This window comes from Macaca nemestrina, chromosome 11, assembly GCF_043159975.1.
Source record: "Macaca nemestrina isolate mMacNem1 chromosome 11, mMacNem.hap1, whole genome shotgun sequence".
Lineage (NCBI taxonomy): Eukaryota > Metazoa > Chordata > Mammalia > Primates > Cercopithecidae > Macaca > Macaca nemestrina.
Window position 1 is genome coordinate 130599684 of NC_092135.1, and position 25452 is coordinate 130625135.

At 56.8% G+C, this 25452-nt stretch overlaps 2 protein-coding genes and 1 long non-coding RNA gene across 5 annotated transcripts; 2 read left to right on the plus strand and 1 right to left on the minus strand.

Moving 5' to 3' along the window:
• Positions 1 to 8028: 8028 nt before the first annotated feature.
• LOC139357247 (uncharacterized) lies at positions 8029 to 10022 on the minus strand. Its single transcript, XR_011610139.1, has 3 exons — positions 9905 to 10022; positions 8686 to 9063; positions 8029 to 8403 (listed from the first exon to the last, which is right to left on the minus strand). It is a non-coding gene; the product is annotated as an uncharacterized lncRNA (long non-coding RNA).
• On the plus strand, positions 9911 to 15010 carry LOC105473914 (serine protease 56). Of its 2 annotated transcripts, none has more exons than XM_071073555.1 (13): positions 9911 to 10018; positions 10636 to 10743; positions 11120 to 11170; positions 11275 to 11464; positions 11818 to 11917; positions 12005 to 12164; positions 12363 to 12505; positions 12719 to 12881; positions 13072 to 13248; positions 13342 to 13506; positions 13611 to 13673; positions 14041 to 14147; positions 14510 to 15010. In XM_071073555.1, exons 1-13 carry the CDS (start codon positions 9922 to 9924, stop codon positions 14798 to 14800), a joined length of 1815 nt encoding a protein of 604 aa, XP_070929656.1. In that variant the 5' UTR covers positions 9911 to 9921; the 3' UTR covers positions 14801 to 15010. The 2 variants fall into 2 exon arrangements, with proteins under 2 accessions (XP_070929656.1, XP_011726417.2); XM_011728115.2 differs by having other exon boundaries at positions 13075 to 13248.
• Positions 15011 to 15366: 356 nt separating this feature from the next.
• On the plus strand, positions 15367 to 24571 carry LOC105473913 (cholinergic receptor nicotinic delta subunit). Of its 2 annotated transcripts, XM_011728114.2 has the most exons (12): positions 15367 to 15574; positions 15838 to 15983; positions 16705 to 16749; positions 17573 to 17682; positions 17812 to 17967; positions 18173 to 18282; positions 19223 to 19423; positions 20614 to 20725; positions 20805 to 20919; positions 23194 to 23398; positions 23483 to 23601; positions 24389 to 24571. In XM_011728114.2, the coding sequence occupies exons 1-12, from the start codon at positions 15484 to 15486 to the stop codon at positions 24569 to 24571; spliced, it is 1593 nt and encodes a 530-aa protein (XP_011726416.2). In that variant the 5' UTR covers positions 15367 to 15483. The 2 variants fall into 2 exon arrangements, with proteins under 2 accessions (XP_011726416.2, XP_070929657.1); XM_071073556.1 differs by lacking the exon at positions 16705 to 16749.
• The last annotated feature ends 881 nt before the right edge of the window (positions 24572 to 25452 follow it).

Genomic DNA, 25452 nt, shown 5'->3' on the forward strand with positions numbered 1-25452 from the left:
AGTGTAAGCAAGCCTCTTCACCCCATCCCCAGCACTCAAGGCTTCTCCAGTACAGCGCCATGTGCATTTGAGATGACTTACATGGTCCTCGCTAATTTTTTTTTTGGGTGGTTTTTTGTTTTGCTTTTTTTTTTTTTTTTTTTTGAGACGGAGTCTCACTCTGTCGCCCCGGCTGGAGTGCAGTGGCATGAACTCGGTTCACAGCAAGCTCCGCCTCCCAGGTTCACACCATTCTCCTGCCTCAGCTTCCTGCCATTCTCCTGCCTCAGCTTCCTGAGTAGCTGGGGCTACAGGCACCCACCACCACACCCGGCTAATTTTTTTGTGTTTTTAGTAGAGAAGGGGTTTCACCATGTTAGCCAGGATGGTCTTTATCTCCTGACCTCATGATCCGCCCGCCTTGGCCTCCCAAAGTGCTGGGATTACAGGTGCGAGCCAGTCCTTACTATTATTACTTCTTTACCATTTGCCTACCACCAGGCTATAAGCTCCATGAGGGCGGAGACTGTGCCCCAGTCCTCAGCGCAGCATGGGCATGTCATAGATGCTAAGCACACCTTTGTCATCTGGGACAGCCCCCTGTGTGCCCAGGACCCTAGCAGATGCTTTGACTGGGTGGCCTAAGCTGAGCCCCTCAACAACCTTCTGAGGAAGGCCCTGGTATTAGCTCCACTGAGCAAATGAGGAGACAGGAGGTAATTTGCTCAAGAACTCACAGCTGGCCAGCTGGGAAGTCCTTACCCCTCACCCCCACCCCTCCTCCCAACATACTGGCTTGATTTCTTCCCTGCTGTGGTCCGTGGGGTCTCCAATCCCCAGGAGGCATGGTCTGGCCCAGGTCACAGTAGCAAGCCCAGGATCGGCCCCTCCACACCACCTGCAGTGACGCAGAGTCAAGCTGGGAGCTGGCCTGAGTCCCTAGGGGCCTTGTCAGCCTGCATGGTCAGGTTCCCTGTGCAGTGGCAGTGGCAGGGACCACAGTGACCCTGGTAGCCATACAGTTGCTACAGCCATTTCCCGGAGGCCCCGTGGCTGTGCTGGCTTTGTGCCCAACTGTCACTCTGTCCCCAGTGGCTCCTCATGCTGGCTGCCTGCCTCCCTGCCTCCCATTAATCATGTGTGCAGGATTTATTTTCTCCAGCAATTTATTTCAGCAAATGCAATCTGGGTGTGCCCGCAGGTGGGCAGGATGCTCCGTTGCTGCCAGAGTCACAGAGCCCAGCTTTATTGTCAGGCTGACAGGCATGATTCACCAGCGAGCACCCCCACCGCAGATGCCAGGTCTAGCCAAGCCCTGGGGCAGGATGCTAAGGACCCCTGGGACTGTTCCCACCCCGACATCACTGAAAACCTCAAAGCCCCATAGGCCTGGGAGTCCAGCTTGCCCCACTCTCTTTACTTGGGTTTTGCTGCCCCTACCAATGCTAGCTTGCTAAAGGGGTATAGGGGGAGATTAGCCCTCTCTGTCCTTGGCCTAAAACGGGCAGCCAGAAGTCTTTTCTGAAGATCCAGGTGGTGGCTCTTTTCAGTTTCCTGACCTGGGGAAGGAGGAGGTGCTCCCTCCAGAGCCCCCTCCTCCCCAGCACTGCCGGGCAGCCCAGCCCTAATTCCCATGACAGTCACGGAGGGAAACAATCAGCTAATGCAAACCCTGCCATCCCCATCACCACACCCACAACACGCATTCTCCTTTCTGGGGCTCCCTTTCATTCCTTAATCACCCCATGCCCCTCTCCCTAGGCTACCAAGTGTGGCTCCCTGGGGCTAGGGAAAAAGACATGGCTTTCAGGCCAGGACAGGAGCCAGTGGCTGCTCAGCTGTGATTTCAGGTCCTGAGTCACTGCTGCTCCCAGTTATCTGCCCACTTACAGGCCTTGGAAGTAGAAAGGGAAAGAGCTGTGGGCAGGGGTGGGCAGGGACTCACCACTTGTCCTGGCCCTCACCAAGCCCTTTGCAGCCGGCACCCACTCCCCTAAGCCCTGCAGTGTTTCCAGGGGCCCAGACCCTAGCCTGCAGGTCTGGAAGCACCTGCTTCCTCCCTTAGTATCCCCCGGGTCCATCCTGAGGCCCTGCCCCCAGCTTGCCCTGCCTGGCCAGGCTGCCTCTAATGCTGCAGATAATTTCTGCTGTCGCAAAGCCATTACCCTGCAAATAGGCTGGCTCCAGCATGTGTGTGTGTGTATGTGTGTGTGTGTGTGTTCCTGTGTGTGTGCATGCGCACGTGTGTACAGGGGAGGGGTGGCTGCGGCAGGCAAAGCGCCTTGTTTATGCCTCGCTCACCGCTGTAATTGCCTTGGGGGATTTATTGGCTTTGTAAGCTCTCCCTGCACCCTACATGGCCTCCACCTGGCCCTGAGTGATGAGGCTTGGAGCTCTGGGCAGGGGGCCGGACATGCCCAGCAGGAGGGTAAGTGAGGCCTTACAGAGGGCCCCCTGACCTAGGCACCCACCCCTTCCTGCTCCCTGCCTGCTGTCTGGACACAGGAGAGAGTAGCTGGAGCACCCCCATGAGGCCTCCCCAACCTCAGGGGCTCTGAGGAGGTTGCCAGATAGATGCAGAAGGGACACTGGAGGAACTTTGGTGGCACCCGTGTCTCTGGTTTCTCCTCCTCCTCTCCCCTTTAGGTCCCTGGTCTCCCATCATCTGCAGGCCCCAACCCCACTCCTAGGTGTCTTCTCAGCTGTTCTGCCTCACCCACTCCTGCCTCACACAGCTGACTCCCCCGCAAGAGGAGACAAGGCCTCGGCCCCAACCCTTTCATCCATTTCAAGAACCTTCAACCTTTATGTGGATACCTCAGCAAACACCTGCAGGGTTAGCAGTCAGAAGGCACCTGTGGACTCCCGAGGCAGGGCTGGGCAGAGGTTGAGGGTGTGGCCTCTGGCAGTAGGCAGAACAGCCTACTCCAGTTCTCTTCTCCAGTTCCTACCAGTGTGGTCTCAGCTACGTCAATCAACTTCTCTGAGCCTCAGTGGCCTCATCTGTAAAATGGGTCTGACAACGCCTGCCTCAAACAGTTATTGTGAAGGTTTGATACATTGTAATACATCGAACTACATGAAATTCCCTTTACTCAACCAGCTTTTGACATTAATGAATATTTACTCGGTGAAATATTATATCAATAAACTCTGTCTCATTGATAAGATTTCTACTTGATGCCTGTCCTTTTTTTTTTTTTACTCTTGATGTTTCGTATTTGTATAAATGCTACCTGCTGATTTTAAAGAATTCAAATAACACAGGAAAGCACACAGAAGAAGGTAAAAAGCAAAACACAATAAAATAAATCTCCATTTCAGAAATTAAGCCATCATTAATAAATAACCACCATTTCCCAAAATTTATTTTTGCATTGATGCAGATAAAAGCTTGGAGAGCTAGATTGCTAGAAATTTGCTGTAAGGAGGGATCCTATTGAAAATTTTAATATGACTTATTAAATCTAATTTGAGTTTATGTTGGCAGCAGTAAATGACTGGAAGTAACCATGAAGAGAACCCCATGACTCCAGGAAACGTCTTTGCATCAGAGAGATGGTGCTTTCTAAAAAGATCATCTAAGGCCGGGCGCAGTGGCTCAGGCCTGTAATCCCAGCACTTTGGGTGGCTGAGGCAGGCGGATCACTTGAGGTCAGGAATTTGAGACCAGTCTGGCCAACATGGTGAAACCCCGTCTCTACTAAAAATACAAAATTAGCCAGGCATGGTGGCTACACAGGAGTCCCAGCTACTCGGGAGGCTGAGGCACGAGAATCCCTTGAAACTGGGAGGCAGAGTTTGCAGTGAGCTCAGATCATACCACTGCACTCCAGCCTGGGTGACAAGGGTGAAACTCCATCTCAAATAAAAATCATCTAAGTTAACAAAAAGATTTGAAAGCAACAGCAATGGGAAATATTGATCAGGGAGACTCTACTATGTAGGAGGAGGGGAGAATGTTAATAGTAGCATAGAAATTGAAGGTGTTAAATTAGCAGATTTCAAAGAAACACAGCCATCAGCCAGATTGAAAGAAAGGAAAGAAAACTTAAGGAGATCACAAGAAAAAAGACAAAAAAAAAAAAAAAAAAAAAAAGAACGAGAGAGGAAACAAATAAAATTGTGAAATGGTTTGCATTCTTTCATCACAGGATTGAACAGTGGTCTTCAGTGGCATCGGTGGTGGTCTGGATGTGTCCATGCCCAAAATATTGGGTGAGAAGAGACCGGGGAGGCCACGGGTCTCACCTACTGCAGAAAGCCCTGGATACAGATTCCAGGGTCACTCCATTGTCAGAGACCCACAGAGCCTGCAGGCGTCCCAGCTTCAGCAGAGCTCCCTCCTGGGCTAGACAGCACCTCTGCCTCTTCAGAGCCCTCTTAAAGTCAAATACAGGCCAAGCATGGTGGCTCGTGCCTGTAATTCCAACACTTTGGGAGGCTGAAGCAGGAGGATTGCTTGAACCCAGGAGTTCAAGACCAGCATGGGCAATATAGCAACAACTCGTCTCAAAAAAAAAAAAAAGTCAAGTTCAGCCCATGAGGGATAGGGAAGGTCAGAACAGAAAGCAAAGCTGAAAAGCTAAAAGAGACAGGCAATCCATGAGGAAGGCCCCATGGGGTGAAGTGAGCCCCTACTCAGACAAGCTGGGGCCCAGGCCACACACAACCTGGGGAGCCCCTCCCCCTTCTGCAGTTTCGCATCATTCTCTGGGCTCCCACAGCTCCCTTGCTGTCTCCCAAGTTCAGGCCCTCCCTGCCCTCTATTCATGCAGGGAAACAGCATTTATCTATTCCGTCACATTTACAAAGAGCTGATCTAGAGCAATGACCACAATCCCTGGCAGCCCTTTGCAGGAGGCCTAACTGTGTCAGCTCCTTTAATCCCCGCCAACAAGACGGGGATTACTAGCCCATTTCCCAGATGAGGACATGAGGTTGACAGAGGAGAAGTATATTAGTTTCCGAGGGCTGCTGTTACAGGTTACCACAAACCAGGTGGCTTCAGACGACAGAAATTTATTCTTTCACAGTTTTGGAGGCTAGAAGTCTAAACAAGGGGTCAGTGGGGCCCTGCTCTCTTGAAGGCTCTCCAGGAGAACCTGTCCCATGCCCTTGTCATAGCTCCAGTTATTGCTAGCTGTCCTTGGCATTCCCCAGCTTGAATTGCATCTCTCCAGCCTCCGCCTCTCTTGTCACATGACATTCACTTGTGTGTCTCTGTCTCTGTGTCTTCTTGTAAGGACACCAGCCATATTGGATGAAGGGCCCACCCAACTCCATTGTGACCTCATTATTAACTAACTACTACAGCAGCAACCCTATTTCTGAATTAGGTCATAGTCTGAAGTACTGGTTGAACTTCCACATATCTTTTTAGGGACATGATTCCGCCCATAACAGGAAGAGATTCACCCAAAGTCACATGGAGGTGCAATTGAATCTCCATGCCAAGCTCTGAATTGTGGTCTCATGCCAAGAAGAGCCTAACTCAACCTCCCCTCACACCTTCATAGGGCAGCCGCACTGTGGTCAGCAGAGCTGGTCTAGCTGCAGGTCCCACCCTCCCATCTAGGGATAGGCAGCCTGCTCAGCTGCTGCTCCCACTCTGCCTTTTTTATTTATTTATTTTTTTCTTGAGACAATGTCTTGCTCTGTCTCCCATGTTGCAGTGCAGTGGCACATTCTTGGCTCACTGCAACCTCTACCTCCCAGGCTCAAGTGATCCTCCCACCTCAGCCTCCGAAGTAGCTGGGACCACAGGTGCATGTGAACATGCCCAGCCAATGTTTGTATTTTTTTCTTTCTTTTTTTTTTTTTTTTTTTTGTAGAGATGGGGTTTCACCATGTGGCCCAGGCTCCTACTATGCTTTTGTCCACTTCATTGGAGAGGACTAGGAGGTCAGGGGAGTTTGGGAAGGAGGGAAGGACAAGCACCTCCATGACATGGGGGGTCTTCAGGGGCTTGGAAGAGGAAGGCCCTTCCCCAAAGGACAACTGCAGAGATGCTGCATCACAGGCAGGTGCCCTTCCAGGTGCCGGCTCTCTCCTTTCCATTTCCAGAGGCCCAGCCCTTCCCACCTTCATTCCTCCTCTGAGGAGGCTGTGGGACTGACTTGTATCACCTGAGTCCACTGGAACCTCCTGACAGGAGCCTGCTGGGGTTTTCCAGAGATAACAGTGACAAGGTCCAAAGTTCCTTCCCTGTCTCTTCTTGAAATGGGAAGGTTGAGACCAAGGCTTGCCTCTGCCTGTGGGAAGGATGGAGATGGAGCAGCTATGACCTCGGAGGACACCCAGGGGTAGAGAGAGGGCCTGCAAGTGACAGACAGGACCTCTCTCCTCCCAGGGAAGAGATATGGAAGCCTGGAGTGGAGGCAGTGAGGGAGGAAGAGGAGAACTAGGGGCTTTCCTGGTCACCTTTGCATCCTTCCTGCAACCTGGACAGTCACCAGGCTCCGCCCAAAAGGAGAAGAAAGAGGGAGAGCCTGGGACAGCAGGGGTGGGGGCGAGCTCTGCACCTCTCTGAGCCACATTCTCTCCCTGTATCTGGAAATAGCTGCCTTAAGTTCCCCTCAGAAAATGTTGCTTCTCTTTGCCTGACCCAAACTTGAAGGAAGAGGAACTGCTGGGCCTACCAGAGGAGGGCAACCGGGACTGGACAGGCCAGGTGCGGCCGTGAGAGCAAGGGCAGCAGAGCATGGACAGGGAGCTGGCAGGGGAGGGGAGATCCCAGCACTGCTTTGGGCAGGTTAAGATAGAAGTGCCAGGAGGCAAGAGATGCAGCCCTGGAGCAGGGGAGGGGCCAACGCTGATTTTTTTTTTTTTTTTTTTTTTTTTTGATACGGAGTCTTCCCCTGTTGCCCAGGCTGGAGTGCCGTGGTGCAATCTCGGCTCACTGCAACCTCTGCCTCCTGGGTTCAAGCAATTCTCATGCCTCAGCCTCCCAAGTAGCTGGGGTTATAGGCGCCCACCACCACATCAGTTAATTTTTATATTTTTAGTAGAGATGGGGTTTCACCATGTTGGCCGGGCTGGTCTCAAACTCCTGACGTCAAGTGATCCGCCTGCTTCGGCCTCCCAGAGTGCTGCGATTACAAGCATGAGCCACCACATCTGGTCTTCAGGGCTGATCTTTCATTCATTTAGCACATGCATGAGATGCTGGGCCAGCACGGAGCCCGACAAACAAGCCCTGCCCTCCAACTGGGAACTGAAATGCGAGCCTCTCCCTCTTACCAGCTTCCTTGATTCCTGATCAACGAATTCAAATTCCATGATTCCTCCTGAGACCTCACCTGTCCTTTCCAGCTTGGCTGGGGAAGCAAGGGAGGCTGCTGTGCTCCACCAAGGCCCCTCGCCCCTGTCCTGTTTTCCTATTCACTCGGGGAAGGAGCCATAGAGGATGGCATACATTTCGGCAGGTCCCTGGCATCGAGCTGCTCACTGGCAGGAGGTCTGGGGCCAACTGCTGGTACCCTCTTAACTAGACTATGGGAGACTGAGCCCCTTATAACAGCCAAGAACCCCCTTCAACATCCTGCAACACAGGAATAAATAAAGAAAATACGAAGTCCGGGGCCAGGTGCAGTGGCTCATGCCTGTAATCCCAGCACCGTGGGAGGCTGAGGTGGGCAGATCACTTGAGCCCTGGAGTTCCAGACCAGCCCGGGGAATACAGGGAGACGCTGCCTCTACAAAAAATTTAAAAATTAGCCGGCGTAGTGGTGTATGCCTATGGTCCCAGCTACTCAGGCGGCTGAGGCAGGAGGATCACTTGAGCCCAGGAAGTCGAGGCTGCAGTGAGCCGTGATTTGTGCCACTGCACTCCAGCCTGGGTGACAGAGTGAGACCTTGCCTCAAATGTAAAGACAAAAAAATAAAGAAAATAGAAGAGGGTTGTGTTACAGAGAACAAGACTGCGGGATAGAGGCCTGGAAGTCTCTCCATCACATTCCAATGGAGGAAGCAGACAGGGAGTGAGTGCACACTTAATAATAAACAAAGTAATTTTATGAGGTGGGATTTTGATGTGCTTTCTAAGAGGTGACCTGTGGGAGTGGACAAAATTGAGCCAGACTTGGGGGTGGATCCATACAGAAGAGAGGAGAGGGCTCGGGACCCAGCTGTGGGCACAGGAACCAGAGAACAGCAGAACGGGGTTGAGCAGTACGGTCCACGCCGAAATGTCCCTCCGTTTTCTTTGGCAGTGGCTGGATTCTCACCCTGCCTCCCACCTGAAGACCAGAGGCAGGAGGGAGGCCCAGGGACTCTGTGTGGGCTTGCTGTGGCCTGGCCTGCATGACTCGGCAAGAATGGGCAGGACATACCTTCCTGGAGGGATTCCCCAGGGGAAGTGTCCATAGAGCTGCCTGCGGGGCTGGCTCCATCTGCTTATCCCCTCAGCTTGGATGCGGTAACCTGCAGGGCAGAAGCTCTGTCAAAGCTGTGGCCTCTCCATCCAGAGGCCTGTGAGGATTTCCCAACCACCTTCTCTGTTCCTGGGTCCCCTGCCTTGATGGCTCTTACTGGGAACCATAGGCGATCTTCCTTTGGACTCTTTCTCCGTGTATGCTAAAATTCAAGCTGTGTTGAGCTGATGCCCTGTCTGCCAAGATTTTGGAGGTCATTGATAAAAAGATGGATAGATGGATAGATACTCTGGTGAACAGAGTCCTTTCCAACATCACCAAATTCACTCACCAGAATCATCCGCAGACAGTATTTTCAGGGCATTCCCAAAGCAGAGGTATTGTCACGGTGAGGTGCAGTGGTAACTGGGGAAAGGGGTCCTTAGCATGGTGTGCTGGTGACTGTGGAACAGCTGGCTCTCCAGGCGGAAAGAGCCCTGGGTCATAGCATTTGCTGATGAATATTCTCACCAGTTCACCTCACATGAATTGGGGTGCCTGGGCAGCGCAGACGGGTACTACCCTACCCCAGGTGGTAACTCGATCCCAGAAGAGCTGCGTGATCCTGCCCATGAGACTCCAGAGGACTCCAGAAGAATCTCCACTGCCAGATCAGGGTCACGGAACAATGTCGGACAGGCGGAGCGGGCACCGTGCAGGGCCAGGAGGTCTGGGAGAGCGTCAGAAGCTGCTAGGGCCTGTCCTCCCGGAACTGGGCCACTGTGGGCCTTTCATCTCCCGCCTCCCTTTCTGCACCACTCCTGCGGCTGCCTGCCTCTGCCCCTTCCCACCCCACCACCCCCAGTGCGGCAATTACGGCGCTAATTAGGCTGCTTTGATCATCTTTAGAAATGGCCACATTGGGGAGGGACTCTGCCAAGCAATTAGGGGCAGAGGGGTGGGGAGCTCCAGGGCTTCCTCAGGGGGTGGGGCTGCTGAGAAACCCCAGACACCCCCTGCCCTCCTCCCTCCAGGAGTATCTGCCCCCGTCATAGCTGTAAGCTCCTCAGGGGGTAGAGGCAGATGGGGATCCCCCCCCATCTCAGCCCTGAAGCCAGGGCCCGCCCCCACCCAGCAGCCCCCCTCTGCCTGGCCTGCAGCCCAACCGTCAGCTCTTCTTCCCTGTCTTGGCCCCTTTGATGGAGCCGCAGAAACAAGGGCTCCTTTGACAGAAGGGGGGCTCAGAGCTGGGATGATGAGACTTGAAAGGTGAAGGTCAAGCCCACTACTCCACTCCTCCCCCAGTCTTGGCCACCCTCCCATGCACCCCTCCCCCAGGCTGTCCTCTATAAAGACCCCGCAGCCCCGTTCCCCTGTGGGCTCCTAGGAGTTAAGGGCCAGGTGAGGGCTGACCAGGGAGGCGGGTAATTTTGATGTAAGAGAACGGGGTCAGATGATTTGAGGGACAAGAATTCAGTGCCTGGGGGCCGAAAGGCAGCAGAAGGCGGGCACCAAAGGATAGGCACCCGGAAGGTGGACTCCGAGGAGGAGAGAGGACGGGGGTCTCTCACCCCAGCTCCTGGTCACCATGCTGCTGGCTGTGCTGCTACTGCTACCTCTCCCAAGTTCATGGTTTGCTCACGGGCACCCACTGTACACGCGCCTGCCCCCCAGCACCCTGCAAGGTAAGCCCAGGCTGGTCTGAGAGCCGCGGAGTCGGGAAGAACGTAGAGGAAGTGGGACCCTGGGCGGACGGGCACAGAAGAGCTTGTCACCCCTACTCATAAGGACCTTTGGCCCCTTCTGCCCACCCTGCTGCGAGAAGGGGCCAAGAACGGAGATATAGGTGGGAGAGGAGGGGTGTGGCGAGAGAGGGAAGGGGAGCTGTCAAGCATGCCGAAAGGAATGGAGAGAAGGCCCCGTGGAGCAGAGAGAAACAGCCCGGGGCAGTATCACACCCTTGGCTGTCCTGGCCGAAGGTAGGCCACTCAAACACAGCTACTTTCAGTCAATAAGACTGAGTTCTGTGATGTATCTTTGGGGTGGTGTCTTTAAAAAAATTGTTAAGGAAAAGCACCTTTCAAAGATTCCAGTCCAACTCAGTTGAATTAGGGAGATATCTTGGGCTGAGAACCTGGGACCATGGGCTCTGAGTGCTGGGCCCAGCTTCCCAGGGCCTCACTCACCTCATTTTGTCCCAGGCTTGTGGGTCTCCTGAGGCAGGGCTCAGGGCTGGGACCAGGAGGATAAGGCTGAGGCTCTTCCCCAACCACGCATGATTGTGTGCCCCCTGTCCTAGCAGTTCTGTCGGCCCAGGGGACTCAGGCGTTGCAGGCAGCCCAGAGGAGTGCCCAGTGGGCAATAAACCGAGTGGCGATGGAGATCCAGCACAGATCGCACGAGTGCCGAGGTGCCCACCCTGCCCCCCATACCCCACTGAACTTGCTGCCTACCCTGGGCCCATTCTGCTGCCCCTGTCCCTTCCCTTCAGCCTTAACTCCCCTCTTGGGGGCAGAGACTGAGTTGGGCCGCAACCAAGACGATATTTGTGAAGGTCCGTCTCTCCAAGTGGAAGGGACTTGCTAGGCTTGGGGCATGGCCTGTGCAAAGGCAGGGAGGCAGAAACACTCTGTGCTCCTGTGGTGACCAGGAGAAGTTCATGGTTGTTGAAATAGAACCTGTGTGGGCTGGAGGGCCGAGAGACGGGGAGAAAGAGGCTCGGCCCAGCCTGGGGTGAGGACGGGCGAGAGGGCGGCAGTAAGACTCAAAGCCCTGTTTCTCCGCAGGATCTGGGCGCCCCAGGCTTCAAGCTCCCCTCCAGGACCCACCTGAGCCAGGTGAGGCTGGAAAGGCTGGAGAGGGCAGGCCTGAGAGCCCGGTGGGCCTCGAAGGCGAGGATGGCCAGAACATGTCTCTCGTGACACACCTTGCCCCTTTCTAGGGCGGTGCGGCGAGAGGCGCCCGAGCACTGCCAACGTGACGCGGGCCCACGGCCGCATCGTCGGGGGCAGCGCGGCGCCGCCCGGGGCCTGGCCCTGGCTGGTGAGGCTGCAGCTCGGCGGGCAACCTCTGTGCGGCGGCGTCCTGGTAGCGGCGTCCTGGGTGCTCACGGCAGCGCACTGCTTTGTGGGGTAAGTAGGGCCCCCAGGCCCTGCCCAGCCGGGGTCCCCAGCGCTGGGCCCCGCACCTGCCGGGTTGTCCGGCGGGCGACGCGCGGGAAAGGTGGTCTCTGCTGCCCCCTGGCGGCTGCCGGCCCCAGGCTGCCCTGTCTCAAGGGGCAGAGCGCGCCCCGCCAGGATGCCAGCCCGGAGGGGGTGGCACTGACGGGCGCGTTCGCCCCTCTGGGACAGGACCCCTCCCCGGCCCGCCCTCCCTGCCCCCAAGTAGAGAAAGCCCTGCGTGCGGGCGGAGGGGTAGGGTCTCCGAGGGGCCTGCTGCGTGTGCCCCTGTCCTTACTGCGTCTCAGCCACCGCTCGTCCCGCAGCGCCCCGAATGAGCTTCTGTGGACTGTGACGCTGGCCGAGGGGCCCCGGGGGGAGCAAGCGGAGGAGGTGCCAGTGAACCGCATCCTGCCCCACCCCAAGGTAAGAAGGCAGTCTCCAGGCCCCCAAGGCTGGGAACCGCACCCCCACTCGCGCCTCCTTGACCCTGCTCCGCCTCCCCCTCCTCAGTTTGACCCGCAGACCTTCCACAACGACCTGGCCCTGGTGCAGCTGTGGACGCCGGTGAGCCCGGGGGGGCCGGCGCGCCCCGTGTGCCTGCCCCAGGAGCCCCAGGAGCCCCCTGCCGGCACCGCCTGCGCCATCGCGGGCTGGGGGGCCCTCTTCGAAGGTACTGGGCGTGGGTGAGCCGGCGCGTGGTGGGAAGAATTGGAGGTCCGAGGTAATAGAGTGTGGGGAGGCCGGGTTGCCTTGGAAAAATGCTGCCTGCTCTTTCAAAGGGGGAGGAATCAAGGGGGGTGGTGGGAAGGGGACACTCAAGGCAGAGCTCTTGCCCTCCAAACCTGAGCCTTCCACCCCTTCCCTGCAGACGGGCCTGAGGCTGAGGCAGTGAGAGAGGCCCGTGTTCCCCTGCTCAGCGCCGACACCTGCCGAAGGGCCCTGGGGCCCGGACTGCGCCCCAGCACCATGCTCTGCGCCGGGTACCTGGCGGGGGGCGTTGACTCGTGCCAGGTATGAACCTAGTCTGATGAGAAAAGGCCGGCTGAGCCTCCCCAGGGCCACGACGGCCTCCTTTCCTTCCACAACTGGCTGTCACTCGACTTCTCTGAGCCTCTCTGTCCTCATCGCTAAAATGGATACAAGTGGCAAGCTCACGCCTGCCAGGCGTAAGGCGGGCGTCACAGGGGGCAGGTGAAGGCAGCGTCCTCTCTCTTGGCCCCGCAGGGTGACTCGGGAGGCCCCCTGACCTGTTCTGAGCCTGGCCCCCGCCCTAGAGAAGTCCTGTTCGGAGTCACCTCCTGGGGGGACGGCTGCGGGGAGCCAGGGAAGCCTGGAGTCTACACCCGCGTGGCCGTGTTCAAGGACTGGCTCCAGGAGCAGATGAGCTGTGAGCACTCTCTTTCCAATGCCCCGTCCCCAGTGTCCCAACGGACAACCGTGGGACAAGCCCATTTCCACCCGGCCCGTGCCCATTCCCAGCTCCCTTCTGCCTCGGCAAAGCCTGTCTCCCTCCGGGGAAGGAGTGTGGGAGCTAGGGCCCCAAACAGAGGGTGAGCCGACCACTGTCCCGCCCGCAGCAGCCTCCTCCAGCCGCGAGCCCAGCTGCAGGGAGCTTCTGGCCTGGGAACCCCCCCAGGAACTGCAGGCAGACACCGCCCGGCTCTGCGCCTTCTATGCCCGCTTGTGCCCGGGGTCCCAGGGCGCCTGTGCGCGCTTGGCGCACCAGCAGTGCCTGCAGCGCCGGCGGCGATGCGGTCAGTTCTGTTCACCGGGACCGGGAAGGGGGGCGGAGGGAAAGGGGCCTGGCCAGCCTCTGACCGCCGCTCCGACTCCTGTACGGTCTGCAGAGCTGCGCTCGCTGGCGCACACGCTGCTGGGCCTGCTGCGGAACGCCCAGGAGCTGCTCGGCCCGCGCCCGGGACTGCGGCGCCTGGCCCCCGCCCTGGCTCGCCCCGCTCCAGCGCTCCAGGACTCTCCCCGGCACCCTGCCCGCGAGCTGCGGCTGCACTCAGGTACCCCGCGCCCTCCAGCCCAGCCCAGCCCTGGCCCGGCCCCACCCGCGCGGCGGAGCCACTTTCTCCGGCCGAGGAGGTCCCCTAACCCTGTGCCTCCCCAGGATCGCGGGCTGCAGGCACTCGATTCCCGAAGTGGAGGCCGGAGCCGCGCGGAGAAGCCAATGGTAATGACGCCCTCTGCCGACCTTCGGGAGGGGATAGGTCGAGGGCCTGGATGAGGTCGGAAGCGCTTTTAGGCAGCTCCGGGAAGCACTTACCCGGTGGGGCAACAGAGTGAACTCACTCTCCCCTCCCCGCCACAGAGCGTAAGACTCTTTTGGAGGACTTGTGGTTTTAGCTCTCATCAGTGTCAAACAGAGATGCTTTGCCTGGTGTTACTGCTTAACTTCCCCGAGCCTCAGTTTCCCCATCTATATCATAAGAGGCTAAGTGTGTCCCCTGGGAGGCCGTCCTGAAGTGCTGGTGGGAGTGCCACCTCCAGTTCCATACCGCATCCGTTCATCATTCCCGGGGCCTCTCCTCTTCCTCCAGGCTGCCCTGGGCTGGAGCCCCTGCGACAGAAGTTGGCTGCCCTGCAGGGGGCCCATGCCTGGATCCTGCAGGTCCCCTCGGAGCACCTGGCCATGAACTTTCATGAGGTAGGCCCCCAGGCTTCCAGACTCCTTCACGGTGGCCTGGGAAGGCTGAGACCTAGCCCAGGGAAGGTGCAGAGAGCTCAGCCCCGATGCCCTCCCAGGAGCCTGGGGTCGCCTCTGCCCCTGCTCTGGGGGTAGGTAGAGGGAGTAGGGCCCGCGGAGTGTAAGCCAGGCCACTGGGGATGGTGGTGGGGAGAGTGAGTAGAGGGGTGGGTGGGGGTGTCCACAGGAGCGGGAAATGAGCAGGGTTTGGGGGAGAAAGGAAGGAGCATGGGTCTAGGTGAGAGTTTCTGGGGCCCGGGGCAGAGGGGGTGACCTCTGGGATTCCAACTCAGGGCCCCTGATCCCCACTCCTCCCTCTGTAGGTCCTGGCAGATCTGGGCTCCAAGACACTGACCGGGCTCTTCAGAGCCTGGGTGCGGGCAGGCTTGGGGGGTCGGCATGTGGCCTTCAGTGGCCTGGTGGGCCTGGAGCCGGCCACACTGGCTCGCAGCCTCCCCCGACTGCTGGTGCAGGCCCTGCAGGCCTTCCGCGTGGCTGCCCTGGCAGAAGGGGAGCCCGAGGGACACTGGATGGATGTAGGGCAGGGGCCTGGACTGGAGAGGAAGGGGCACCACCCACTCAACCCTCAGGTACCCCCCGCCAGGCAACCCTGAGCCATGTCTGGGCCCCCAGCCCCTGGGGAGGACCTACTGCTCCCAGGAGCTGAGAGCGGCTCGGGAGCATAATCACAAACTGTTGCTGCCATAGTGGCTGGGTGTGTGCGGGAGGGATGGGGTGGGGGTCCTGGGCCCTCCGTGTCTTCCCAGGTTTACAATCAGAGAATCACAGCTGCTTTAATAAATGTTATTTATAATACATGGAAACAACTCTGGAGCTTTCTTGGGACGGGACCTGGTGGGTGGACATTCAGTCTCAGGGGTGGGATCCAGGCAGGGCTGCCTCTGGAAGCAGTTGGCAAGGGTCACAGAGGCTGGAGAGAGGCTGTGAGGTCCCCATCTGAGACTATCTCCTGCCTCCTGAGAAGTGGCAGCAGCTGGCCTGCCTGTCGCCCCACCCCCTTGCATGGCTGCCCAGCGCTGGCCCCAGTGCCCAGCGTCTCCGCTCAGCGCCCTCCCCCTCCCCCCCACCGTCCCCCTCGCTCCGCCCCCTGCCGCTGAGCTGCAGGGAGTCCCAGCCTGGGATCTTTGCCTCACGTCCTTGGGCTCCTGCCCTGGCTGGCCCATCCCCCACCACCATGAGGTGTCAGATTGTGTTTCCGGCTGCCTCTTCCCTTTGACTCCCTCCTCCCCCAACACCTGTCCCCTCTCCCGCCCACCCTCATTCCACAGCCCTGTAGATGGGAGGGGCAGATGCAGGTCCCAGTCAGAGGGATGGGATGGAGGGGCCAGTGCTGACACTGGGGCTGCTGGCCACCCTGGCGGTGTGTGGTAAGGGTAGACATCCTCCCCACCCTGGGGTCCCCCGAGATGCCCACCCAGGCCCCACACGGTATGGCCTCCTCTCACTCCCCACTCCCACTCTGCCATCTCTCCCTGCTGGGGGGCTGCCTTCTGGGGTCCCCACTCCCAGGGAGTGGTTGGATTCCTCCCTGCTCATCCCAACCTCATGGTCCAGCAGGACCTCAGGGCAGCTTCCCTCCTGAGTCCCCTGCCCAGGGCCCCATTCAGTCCTTGTCCCTGACCCTCCCCAGGCATCTGGGGGCTGAACGAGGAGGAGCGGCTGATCCGGCACCTGTTTCAAGAGAAGGGCTACAACAAGGAGCTCCGGCCCGTGGCACACAAAGAGGAGAGTGTGGACGTCACCCTGGCCCTCACGCTCTCCAACCTCATCTCCCTGGTGAGAGGCCCTCTGCTGCTGGGTTGGGAGGGAGAGCAGGGACAGCTTCCCAGGACCAGGATAGCCATGGAGGAAAACAGAAGCCCCGGCCTGGACTATGGCGGCTCCCTTTCTGGGAAATGTGCTGGAGCTGCTCTGTGCCCTGACAGGCTGCTGTCCTGCCCCTCCAGTGTAAGCTCTGGGGTGTCCTCCATCCACACCCATAGCACGACCCATCTGTGACACACTTCAGAGGCCACCGGTCCTCTCTGCTCCCTAGCTGCCCGCCCACTCCTGACTGCGAGTGATCAGGGCCCAGATGCCATGGTGTCCCTGGGTGCCAGTTGAGAGTGGGTGAATGTAGGCTGGGCGTGGTGGATTACGCCTGTAATCTCAGCACTTTGGGAGGCCAAGGTGGGCGGATTACCTGAGGTCAGGAGTTCGAGACCAGCCTGGCCAACATAGTGAAACCCTGTCTCTACTAAAAATATAAAAATTAGCTGGGTGTGATGGCATGCACCTGTAATCCCAGCTACTAGGGAGGCTGAGGCAGGAGAATTCCTTGAACCAAAGAGGCAGAGGTTGCAGGTTGCAGTGAGCCAAGATCGTGCCACTGCACTCCAGCCTGGGCAATTGAACAAGATTCAAAAAAAAAAAAAAAAAAATACAGAGACAGTGGGTGAATGTGTGTGGATAAAAGAATGATATGGCCCTGAAGGATGGCCCTACCGTCTAATTACAGAAAGAAGTTGAGGAGACCCTCACTACCAATGTGTGGATAGAGCACGTAAGAATGCCCCTCCCAGCTGGGCGCGGTGGCTCATGCCTGTAATCCCAGCACTTTGGGAGGTCGAGGCGGGCAGATCACGAGGTCAGGAGATCAAGACCATCCTGGCTAACACGGTGAAACCCCGTCTCTACTAAAAATACAAAAAATTAGCTGTACGTGGTGGTGGGCGCTGGTAGTTCCAGCTACTCGGGAGGCTGAGGCAGGAGAATGGAGAATGGTGTGAACCCAGGAGGCGGAGCTTGCAGTGAGTTGTGATGGTGTCACTGCACTCCAGCCTGGGTGACAGAGCAAGACTCCATCTCAAAAACAAAAAATAATGCCCCTCCCAGAGCTGGTGGGATAGCGGGAATGCAGGGTTCCAGGCTGCTTCCACTTGGAGATCCCATCTGCCTTGGACACTGTCCCCCAGGAGGGGTTGGTGCCTCCCTACAGAGAAGCCCCAGGCCCAACTGTCCTTCCCCCACCTAGTGCCCTCACCAGCCCCTAGTGCCACCTTCAAGTGGATTAGGATTCACATGTTGGAAAACTGCCACTTTATCTTGGTTTTTATTAGAAAACATTCTCCTCCTGTCTGTCAAAAGTCCACAATACAAACACAAATCTCCTATGCTCACAGTGGAAATAATGCTCCTTTAGTTGTGCAGTGAGCATCCTGCACAGCTGTCCATGACAGACCTGAATCCACACTCTGTACCTGCCTTCCCCAAACCTCTTTTGTCACAGCTCTCAGACCCTGTTCAGTCTTCTCTCAGGGAAGTAGGGGGAGCCAGGAGCCTGGACAGCTGCAGAGTGCACTGCTGACATGCCTTTGGGATTCCAGGGCTGGACAGACAACCGGCTGAAGTGGAATGCTGAAGAATTTGGAAACATCAGTGTCCTGCGCCTCCCCCCAGACATGGTGTGGCTCCCAGAGATTGTGCTGGAGAACAAGTTGAGCCAAGCCCTCCCTGACCTCCTCTCTGTCACCCTGCCTCCTTTCCTTAAGCCTCCTCTGCATCCCCCAACTCTGCCAGTCCTGAGTCGCCAGAGCTCACTGTGGTTCTTGTCCCTGTTCCCCAGCAATGATGGCTCCTTCCAGATCTCCTACTCCTGCAACGTGCTTGTCTACAACTACGGCTTTGTGTACTGGCTGCCACCTGCCATCTTCCGCTCCTCCTGCCCCATCTCTGTCACCTATTTCCCCTTCGACTGGCAGAACTGCTCCCTCAAGTTCAGGTGCTCCCATTTATCCAGCCATCCCTCACCCCAAAGCACCCTACCAGGGGCTGAAGGAGGTGACTGAAGCACCCCCAGACAGAGGCCCCTGCCCTGTCCGGATTAGTGCTGCCCTCCCCACAATGGTCCTCCCTTACTAACCTTTCCCTGCTCTGTGGCCCCAGCCAGTGACTGAGTGTCACTCTCTGCCCATTGCCTTCCCCAGTTCCCTCAAGTACACGGCCAAAGAGATCACCCTGAGCCTGAAGCAGGATGCCGAAGAGAACCGCACCTACCCCGTGGAGTGGATCATCATTGACCCTGAAGGCTTCACAGGTGCTGGGAGCAGCCACCAGTGGGTGGGCAGGTCCCTCAGACACACACACACAGACACACTGGCACTGCCCACCCAAGAGATACACACGTGCACACACACATACCTAGAACACCGATACACAGCTCCTCACACACGCAGCTAGACACAGAGGGGCAGACACATGCCCGCCCACAGAGAAGCACACAGACACTCACACTTCCTGAATGCAAAGCTATCCCAAAGGCAGAGAGAGACGGTGCCAGTGCCCTCCCCCGCCCCTGCCCAGGCCCGGAAGTCATGCTTCTCACACATGAGATGCCTGTGGCTGACAGGGGTTTAGTGTTTCCTCTGCCTGGTGAACCCAGGGGTGTGGTTGGCATGAGGGCTGTGTCATCCTGATGGGGGGTGTCTGCCACCCCTCCTGACATCCTCATCCCTGATCTGTACCCAGGCTCGGATTCTCCATGGGGCCTACCGCTCACCCCGTCCATCAGAAGGGACCCTGTCTCACTGTCTCAGGCTGGCACATCATGGCAGGGATAGTTTTACTGTCACTGGCTCGTTATCCCCCAGGCCCAGGCCGAGGAGGAGTGGCTCAATTAATGTCCAGGAGGTTTTTTTTTTTGTTACTCAGGAAGACAGGCTCAATATCTGAGAGCATTTGTTTGACTTGGTCTCTTTAATCTGCAATACCTATTTTTGGCTCGTGTATCTTTTCAGCCAAAAGATACTCCTTATTTGAGCCCTGTATGGCCTCAGCTTCTACTTTTTCCGAAAAGATAAAAAAGAAATCAGTCACAGAGGAAGACGGAAACTTCCATCCCGACGCCCCAGGGAACGACACCCAGCCGGCCGCGTCTCTGGACTGGCTTGCCCCGCCCAGCCCCTCATTCTGTCCCCAGGCCCTGCCTAGCCCCTTTGGCCTGGCCTGACCCTAAGGTGTCCATGTACCGCCCTCAGAGAACGGGGAGTGGGAGATAGTGCACCGGCCGGCCAGGGTCAACGTGGACCCCAGAGCCCCTCTGGACAGCCCCAGCCGCCAGGACGTCACCTTCTACCTCATCATCCGCCGCAAGCCCCTATTCTACATCATCAACATCTTGGTGCCCTGTGTGCTCATCTCCTTCATGGTCAACCTGGTCTTCTACCTACCGGCCGACAGTGAGCCTCCAGGCCCTGTTCCCTGCTCCCCCTCCCCATGCCCACCTGAACAGGGCCAGCCCCAGCCCTGCCCCCTCACTTCCTCCTGGGAGCCACCTGAGATTTCCATTCCTGGAGCTCCCTGCCTGGGCCAGGTGTGAGGGCCAGGTGGACACCCAGAGGGAGGGCTGTATGATTCTGGGCGACATCCCCAAATGGACAGGGCAGGGCATCTCCAAGATGCTACTTCCCATGGACTCGCAGAAGAACTGCTAAACTGTCCCTCTGTCAGAGCAGAGACTAAGTCCCTCACGGTCACCAGTATGTGGCCTTGAGCCTGGCACACAGGAGGCCCTCAACTACTGAACCAGTGGGTGAATAACAGGGTCTCTGGGACAGTAGGGTGTGAGGCAGAAAACCTGTCTATGCTCACCTGACTCTAGGAGGCAGTGGTTTACAAGTTCAGAATATTTACTATGAGCAGGGCATAGTGAGTCCCAGGGTCAAAGGCCACCCAGCCCCTGCCCCTGGCGGGACTTCAGGAGGGAGAAGGGGGGCACCTTCCATCTGCAGTGGGGTTGGGAGAGCTCCTAGAGGAGGTGGAGAGGAGGTGGAGTTGGAATGGACTTGAGCAGGATTGGGTGGGGCTACCCTCGGCAGGAGGAGCAATGCTGATGAGGAGGCGGGCCAGGCAGGGGCTGAGGGGGCCTCAGCAGGGGAGCCCCCCGTCCTGCCCTTGCAGGAGCTCAGGTGGGAAGAGCAAGACAGCACTGGGCTGGGGTGTCTGAGTGAGGGGCTGGGAGTTGGGGTGTTATCCTGGTGCTATGAGGACACCCTGGTGCTTTCTGAGCAGGGAGTAATGCACACAGATCTGCGCTCCAGAAGGGTTCAGTGGCATGGGTGGGTTGTGACAGCTGATTTTCATGAGCACTTACCCAGTGCCAGGCAGAGCGATGTGTGTTAAACACACTCTCACCATATTCAACAGTTGAGAAAACTGATGCACAGAGAGGTTGGGCTACTTGCCCAAGGTCACCCAGCTAGTAAGTGGCAGAGCTGAGATTTGCACCCAGGGCCTGTAGCTCCATAACCCATGATTTTCATCAGGGCACCATGGTACTACAGAGGTGCCAGGGGCCACAGCAGGACCCTCTAGGACTAGGGCCCCAAGGTCCTAGTTTCCCCAAAGAAGCTAAGTCTGGCTTCCCCAGGTGGTGAGAAGACATCAGTGGCCATTTCTGTGCTCCTGGCTCAGTCCGTCTTCCTGCTGCTCATCTCCAAGCGGCTGCCCGCCACATCCATGGCCATCCCCCTTATCGGCAAGTGAGTGATGCCCAAGCCCGGCCCCACCCTGCTTGCCCAGCCCAGCCCTGGGGGCTCCAAGCTGAGTGTGTGCCCACAGGTTCCTGCTCTTCGGCATGGTGCTGGTCACCATGGTTGTGGTGATCTGTGTCATCGTGCTCAACATCCACTTCCGAACACCCAGCACCCATGTGCTGTCTGAGGGGGTCAAGAAGGTGAGTACTTGGCCCGGCGCCATGGCTCACCACTGTAATCCCAGTATTTTGGGAGGCTGAGGCGGGAGAATCTCTTGAGCCCAGGAGTTGGAGACTAGCCTGGGCAACATAGTGACACTCCCATCTCTACAAAAAAATCAAACAAAAAATTAGCCAGGTGTGGTGGCGCATGCTTGTAGTCCTAGCTACTCAAGAGGCTGAGGTGGATCACTTGAGCCTGGGAGGTCAAAGTTGCAGTGAGCTGTAATCGCCCCAGGGCACTCCAGCCTGGGCAACAGAGTGAGACCTTGTCTCAAAAAAAAAAAGGAAATGAGCACTCTCAATAGCCAAAAGCTGGAGATTGAGCCAGGTACAGTAGTTCACACCTAGAGTCTCAGCTACTCAGGAGGCTGAGGTGGGAGGATCCCTGGAACCCAGGAGTTGGAGGTTGCAATGTGCTATGATCACATCACTGCACCCCAGTCTGGGCAACAGATTGAGACCCCATCTCTAAAAAAAAAAAAAAAAAAAAAAAAGCAGGGGCCGGCCGTGGTAGCTCACACCTGTAATCCCAGCACTTTGGGAGGCTGAGGCGGGTGGATCACCTGAGGTCAGGAGTTTGAGACCACCCTGGCCAACATGGTGAAACCCCATCTCTACTAAAAATACAAAAATTAGCCAGGCATGATAGCATGTGTTTGTAATCCCAGCTACTCGGGGGGCTGAGGTACGAGAATTGCTTGAACCTGGGAGGTGGAGGTTGCAGTGAGCCAAGATCCCACCACTGCACTCCAGCCTGGGCCACAAGAGCGAAACTCTGTCTCCAAAACAAAAAAAAATCTGGAAGTTGTCCAAAGGCCATCTGTAGAATGGATAAAGACACTGGACACATACTCCCACAGGAGTGCTGCTCAGCAGTGCAGAAGCACCGCGGCTACTGCACCCCTGCATGCGTGAACCTCCTGGCAGATTGATCCGTGAAAGAAACCAGACGCAGCGGCACATGCTGCAGGCCTCACTTTGTAAGAAGTTCAAGAACAGGCCAAATCAATGTTTGGTGATAGAAGTCAGAATGGTGGCTATCTCTGGGGCTGGGAGGGAACTGAGCGGGGGCAGGTATGAGGTAGATTTTTGGGGATCATGCTCACTATCTCATCACTGGGGATTTACCCAGTGGAATGCATCTGTAAAAATTCATCTAGCTGTATACTTAATGTGTTCATTCCACTGTATGCTGCAACTCAGAAGGAAGAAGGGGAGGACTGAGTGGGCAGGGTGCCGGGAGAGGGATGCCCTTGCCTCTCGGCTACTGCAGGGCTGGCTGGCTGTTCTGGGACAGCTGAAGTCAGTTTAGCAACTCTTTTTTTTTTTTTTTTTTTTTTGAGATGGAGTCTCCCTCTGTCGCCCAGGCTGGAGTACCATGGTTCGATCTCAGCTCACTGCAACCTCTGCCTCCCAGGTTCAAATGATTCTCATGCCTCACCCTCCTGAGTAGCTGGGATTACAGGCACCTGCCACCATGCCCAGCTAATTTTTGCATTTTTAGTAGAGATGGGGTTTTGCCATGTTGGCCAGGCTGGTCTCGAACTCCTGACCTCAAGTGATCCACCTGCCTTGGCTTTCCAAACAGTTGGGAGTATAGGCGTGAGCCACCATGACCGGCCTTAGCAACTCTTTTCTTTTCAGCATTTGATGGGGGAGACTGTAGCATTTGGAGCATTTACCTTAGTTTTTGGTCTTTAATTAATCATTTTTAGTGAATGGGTTCTCCTCCGCACCATGGGTGATGTGGTCTCGAGAGCCGGAAGCAACCTACATATGCATCAGTAGGAGATCAGGGAATCAATGACAGAGTCAGATGGGCGAGCACTTTGTGGCAGCCAGGAATGAAGTCACGTATGTTAGGACGTATAAAGGTCACCCCATGCTTGTAAAATGGCCTTTCTTGGCTAGGCGCAGTGCCTCACGCCTGTAATTCCAGCACTTTGGGAGGCCGAGTTGGGCGGATCACGAGGTCAAGAGAGCAAGACCATCCTGGCCAACATGGTGAAACCCCATCTCTGCTAAAAATACAAAAATTAGCTAGGCATGGTGGCATGTGCCTGTAGTCCCAACTACTTGGGAGGCTGAGACAGGGGAATCACTTGAACCCGGGAGGTGGAAGTTGCAGTGAGCCGAGATCACGCCACTGCACTCCAGCCTGGCGACAGTGAGACTCCATCTCAAAACAAAACAAAACAAAACAAAACAACAACAACAAAACGCCTTTCTTGTGGCCCCTTGACACGGCCCCAGCTCTTCCTGGAGACCCTGCCAGAGCTCCTGCACATGTCCCGCCCAGCAGAGGATGGACCCAGCCCTGGGGCCCTGGTGCGGAGGAGCAGCTCCCTGGGATACATCTCCAAGGCTGAGGAGTACTTCTTGCTCAAGTCCCGCAGCGACCTCATGTTTGAGAAGCAGTCAGAGCGGCACGGGCTGGCCAGGCGCCTCACCACTGCACGTGGGTTCCTGCTGGTCTTGGTTTTCAGCCCATCTGTGGGAGGTGGGGGCAGGCCTCACACCCACTCTGGCCCCTTGTCCATAGGCCGGCCCCCAGCAAGCTCTGAGCAGGCCCAGCAGGAACTCTTCAATGAGCTGAAGCCAGCTGTGGATGGGGCAAACTTCATTATTAACCACATGAGGGACCAGAACAATTACAATGAGGTAAGGGACCACAGGATTGCCATGTACAGGTGTTCAAGTAGGGCACTGATTAAGTGTATTCTATCTTAAGAGGGCAGGGTTCCCCTTAGAGACACACACCAACTTAGATGAGGGAGTTAAGGTGATACAGATTCCAGGCCCCTCCCAGGGAGAGGGAACTCCTGCCTGGCACCCTATAGCAGCACTGGGGCCAGGCACACACACAGAGGCATACAGCTCCACCCTGTCCAGGCCACACTCTGAGCACCCCTTAGGGTCCCTTCTTTCTCCCAGCTGCCAATCATTTTCTGTCCCTACTCAGTTTCAAGCCTGATACTCCAGACAGAACCAGATGTTTTAAAGGTAGCCATATACGGTTATTCAACATTGTACAACTTCTAAAAATTCTCTCTTGAGAAAAGGCATCTTTTCCCAGTTCACATATGGGCTGGCAGCAGCCCTGACTTGCTGGATTGGGGAGAAAGAGGAGAGGGGTCTATCCACCTTCCTTAGCCCCTAGGAGAGACCCCTGGGCCTCAGTTCCTCTCTAGCCCCAGAACCCTGTGCTACAGCAGAGAGGGAGGCTATGGTCTGTTCTCTGCCTCCTCAACAGAGTGATCAGCCCTGCCTGTGGCCAGAGGCGCCTGGGACCTTGCTGGGGACAAGCCGGCAGTATCCTGCAAGCCAGAGGCAGCCTCTGCAGGCACACTGAGCCGGGCCTCTGCCTCCATGGCTGGGCCTCAGCTTGGGGGTGGGGCTCTGTGGCCTGAGGCCCTTCTCACCCCACTCTCTCTGCCCCTACCCACAGGAGAAAGACAGCTGGAACCGAGTGGCCCGCACAGTGGACCGCCTCTGCCTGTTTGTGGTGACGCCTGTTATGGTGGTGGGCACAGCCTGGATCTTCCTGCAGGGCGTTTACAACCAGCCACCGCCCCAGCCTTTTCCCGGGGACCCCTACTCCTACGACGTGCAGGACAAGCGCTTCATCTAGGGTGGGCCTGTGGGGGAGCCAGGAGACAGCAGGGTCTGAGAGAGGAGCCATGGTCCCTAATGAGACCCACTCATAGCCCTGAGGCTCACGCCCCTCAGACTGGGGAAGAGTCCAAGGAAGGAAGGGAGCAGCCACTCCTCAATGCTCAATGGCTCCCCTGAAATCAAGACAGGGCCACCTGAGATGGTCTGAGGGTGGACACCGGCTACAGCAGGTGGGCAGGACGATCTGTGGGGAAGTAGGAGGCTGGCTCAGGGGCCAGGGAGGAGGCCACTCAGGGTGGCCTCACAGGGAGAACTCTGATAGGGGTGAGACAGATAGGGCCCCTTCTCTGCTCCTCCTCTCGCAAGGTGTGGGGTAGAGCAGGCAGGAATCTGCGCCTTCACTCCCTGGCTCCTCCAGCCTCCCTCTTCCCACCTACCCTTCAACCTCAGGCTTCTGAGGCCTCACCTGGGACTGAGGTTGAGGACACCTCCCTCCCTCCAGACCCCAGAGTCTCCTTTCCTAGCTCTTTCTGCCTTGACCACTCTGCCTAGGTCCCTTTGGGAAGTTGAGGACTGGAGTGGAAAGGTCAGGATTGACATCCACAAAGACTTGGGGTCAACCTGAGGTTGCACACACAATCCTAGAGGACCGGAATGCAGCACCTCTCCCCAAAGGGCCCCTGCCCCCCAGCATCTACTCCTCCCCAAAGTAGGGTTGTCATGCATTATTTGGGGCATATTCTAAAAAAATCATTCGTTGTTTCTCTGAAATTTGTCCTGTATTTTTATTTGCTAAATCTAGCAACCCTATCCCAAAGACAGCCTCCATTCAATCCTATCCTGAGGGCCAAAGGCCAATACTGCAGGAATTGGGAGACAAGGGTCTGTTTGTATGGC

Excerpts from the sequence above, each read along its gene's own strand:
- LOC105473913 (XM_011728114.2), top strand. The coding sequence starts at position 15,484 with ATGGGAGGGGCAGATGCAGGTCCCAGTCAGAGGGATGGGATGGAGGGG. Across the intron at positions 20,726-20,804 it reads GCCATCCCCCTTATCGGCAA|GTTCCTGCTCTTCGGCATGG; the intron begins GTGAGTGATGCC and ends GTGTGCCCACAG. Across the intron at positions 20,920-23,193 it reads TGTCTGAGGGGGTCAAGAAG|CTCTTCCTGGAGACCCTGCC; the intron begins GTGAGTACTTGG and ends ACACGGCCCCAG.
- LOC105473914 (XM_071073555.1), top strand. The coding sequence starts at position 9,922 with ATGCTGCTGGCTGTGCTGCTACTGCTACCTCTCCCAAGTTCATGGTTT. Across the intron at positions 12,165-12,362 it reads CTGGGGGGCCCTCTTCGAAG|ACGGGCCTGAGGCTGAGGCA; the intron begins GTACTGGGCGTG and ends CCTTCCCTGCAG. Across the intron at positions 13,249-13,341 it reads GCAGCGCCGGCGGCGATGCG|AGCTGCGCTCGCTGGCGCAC; the intron begins GTCAGTTCTGTT and ends TACGGTCTGCAG.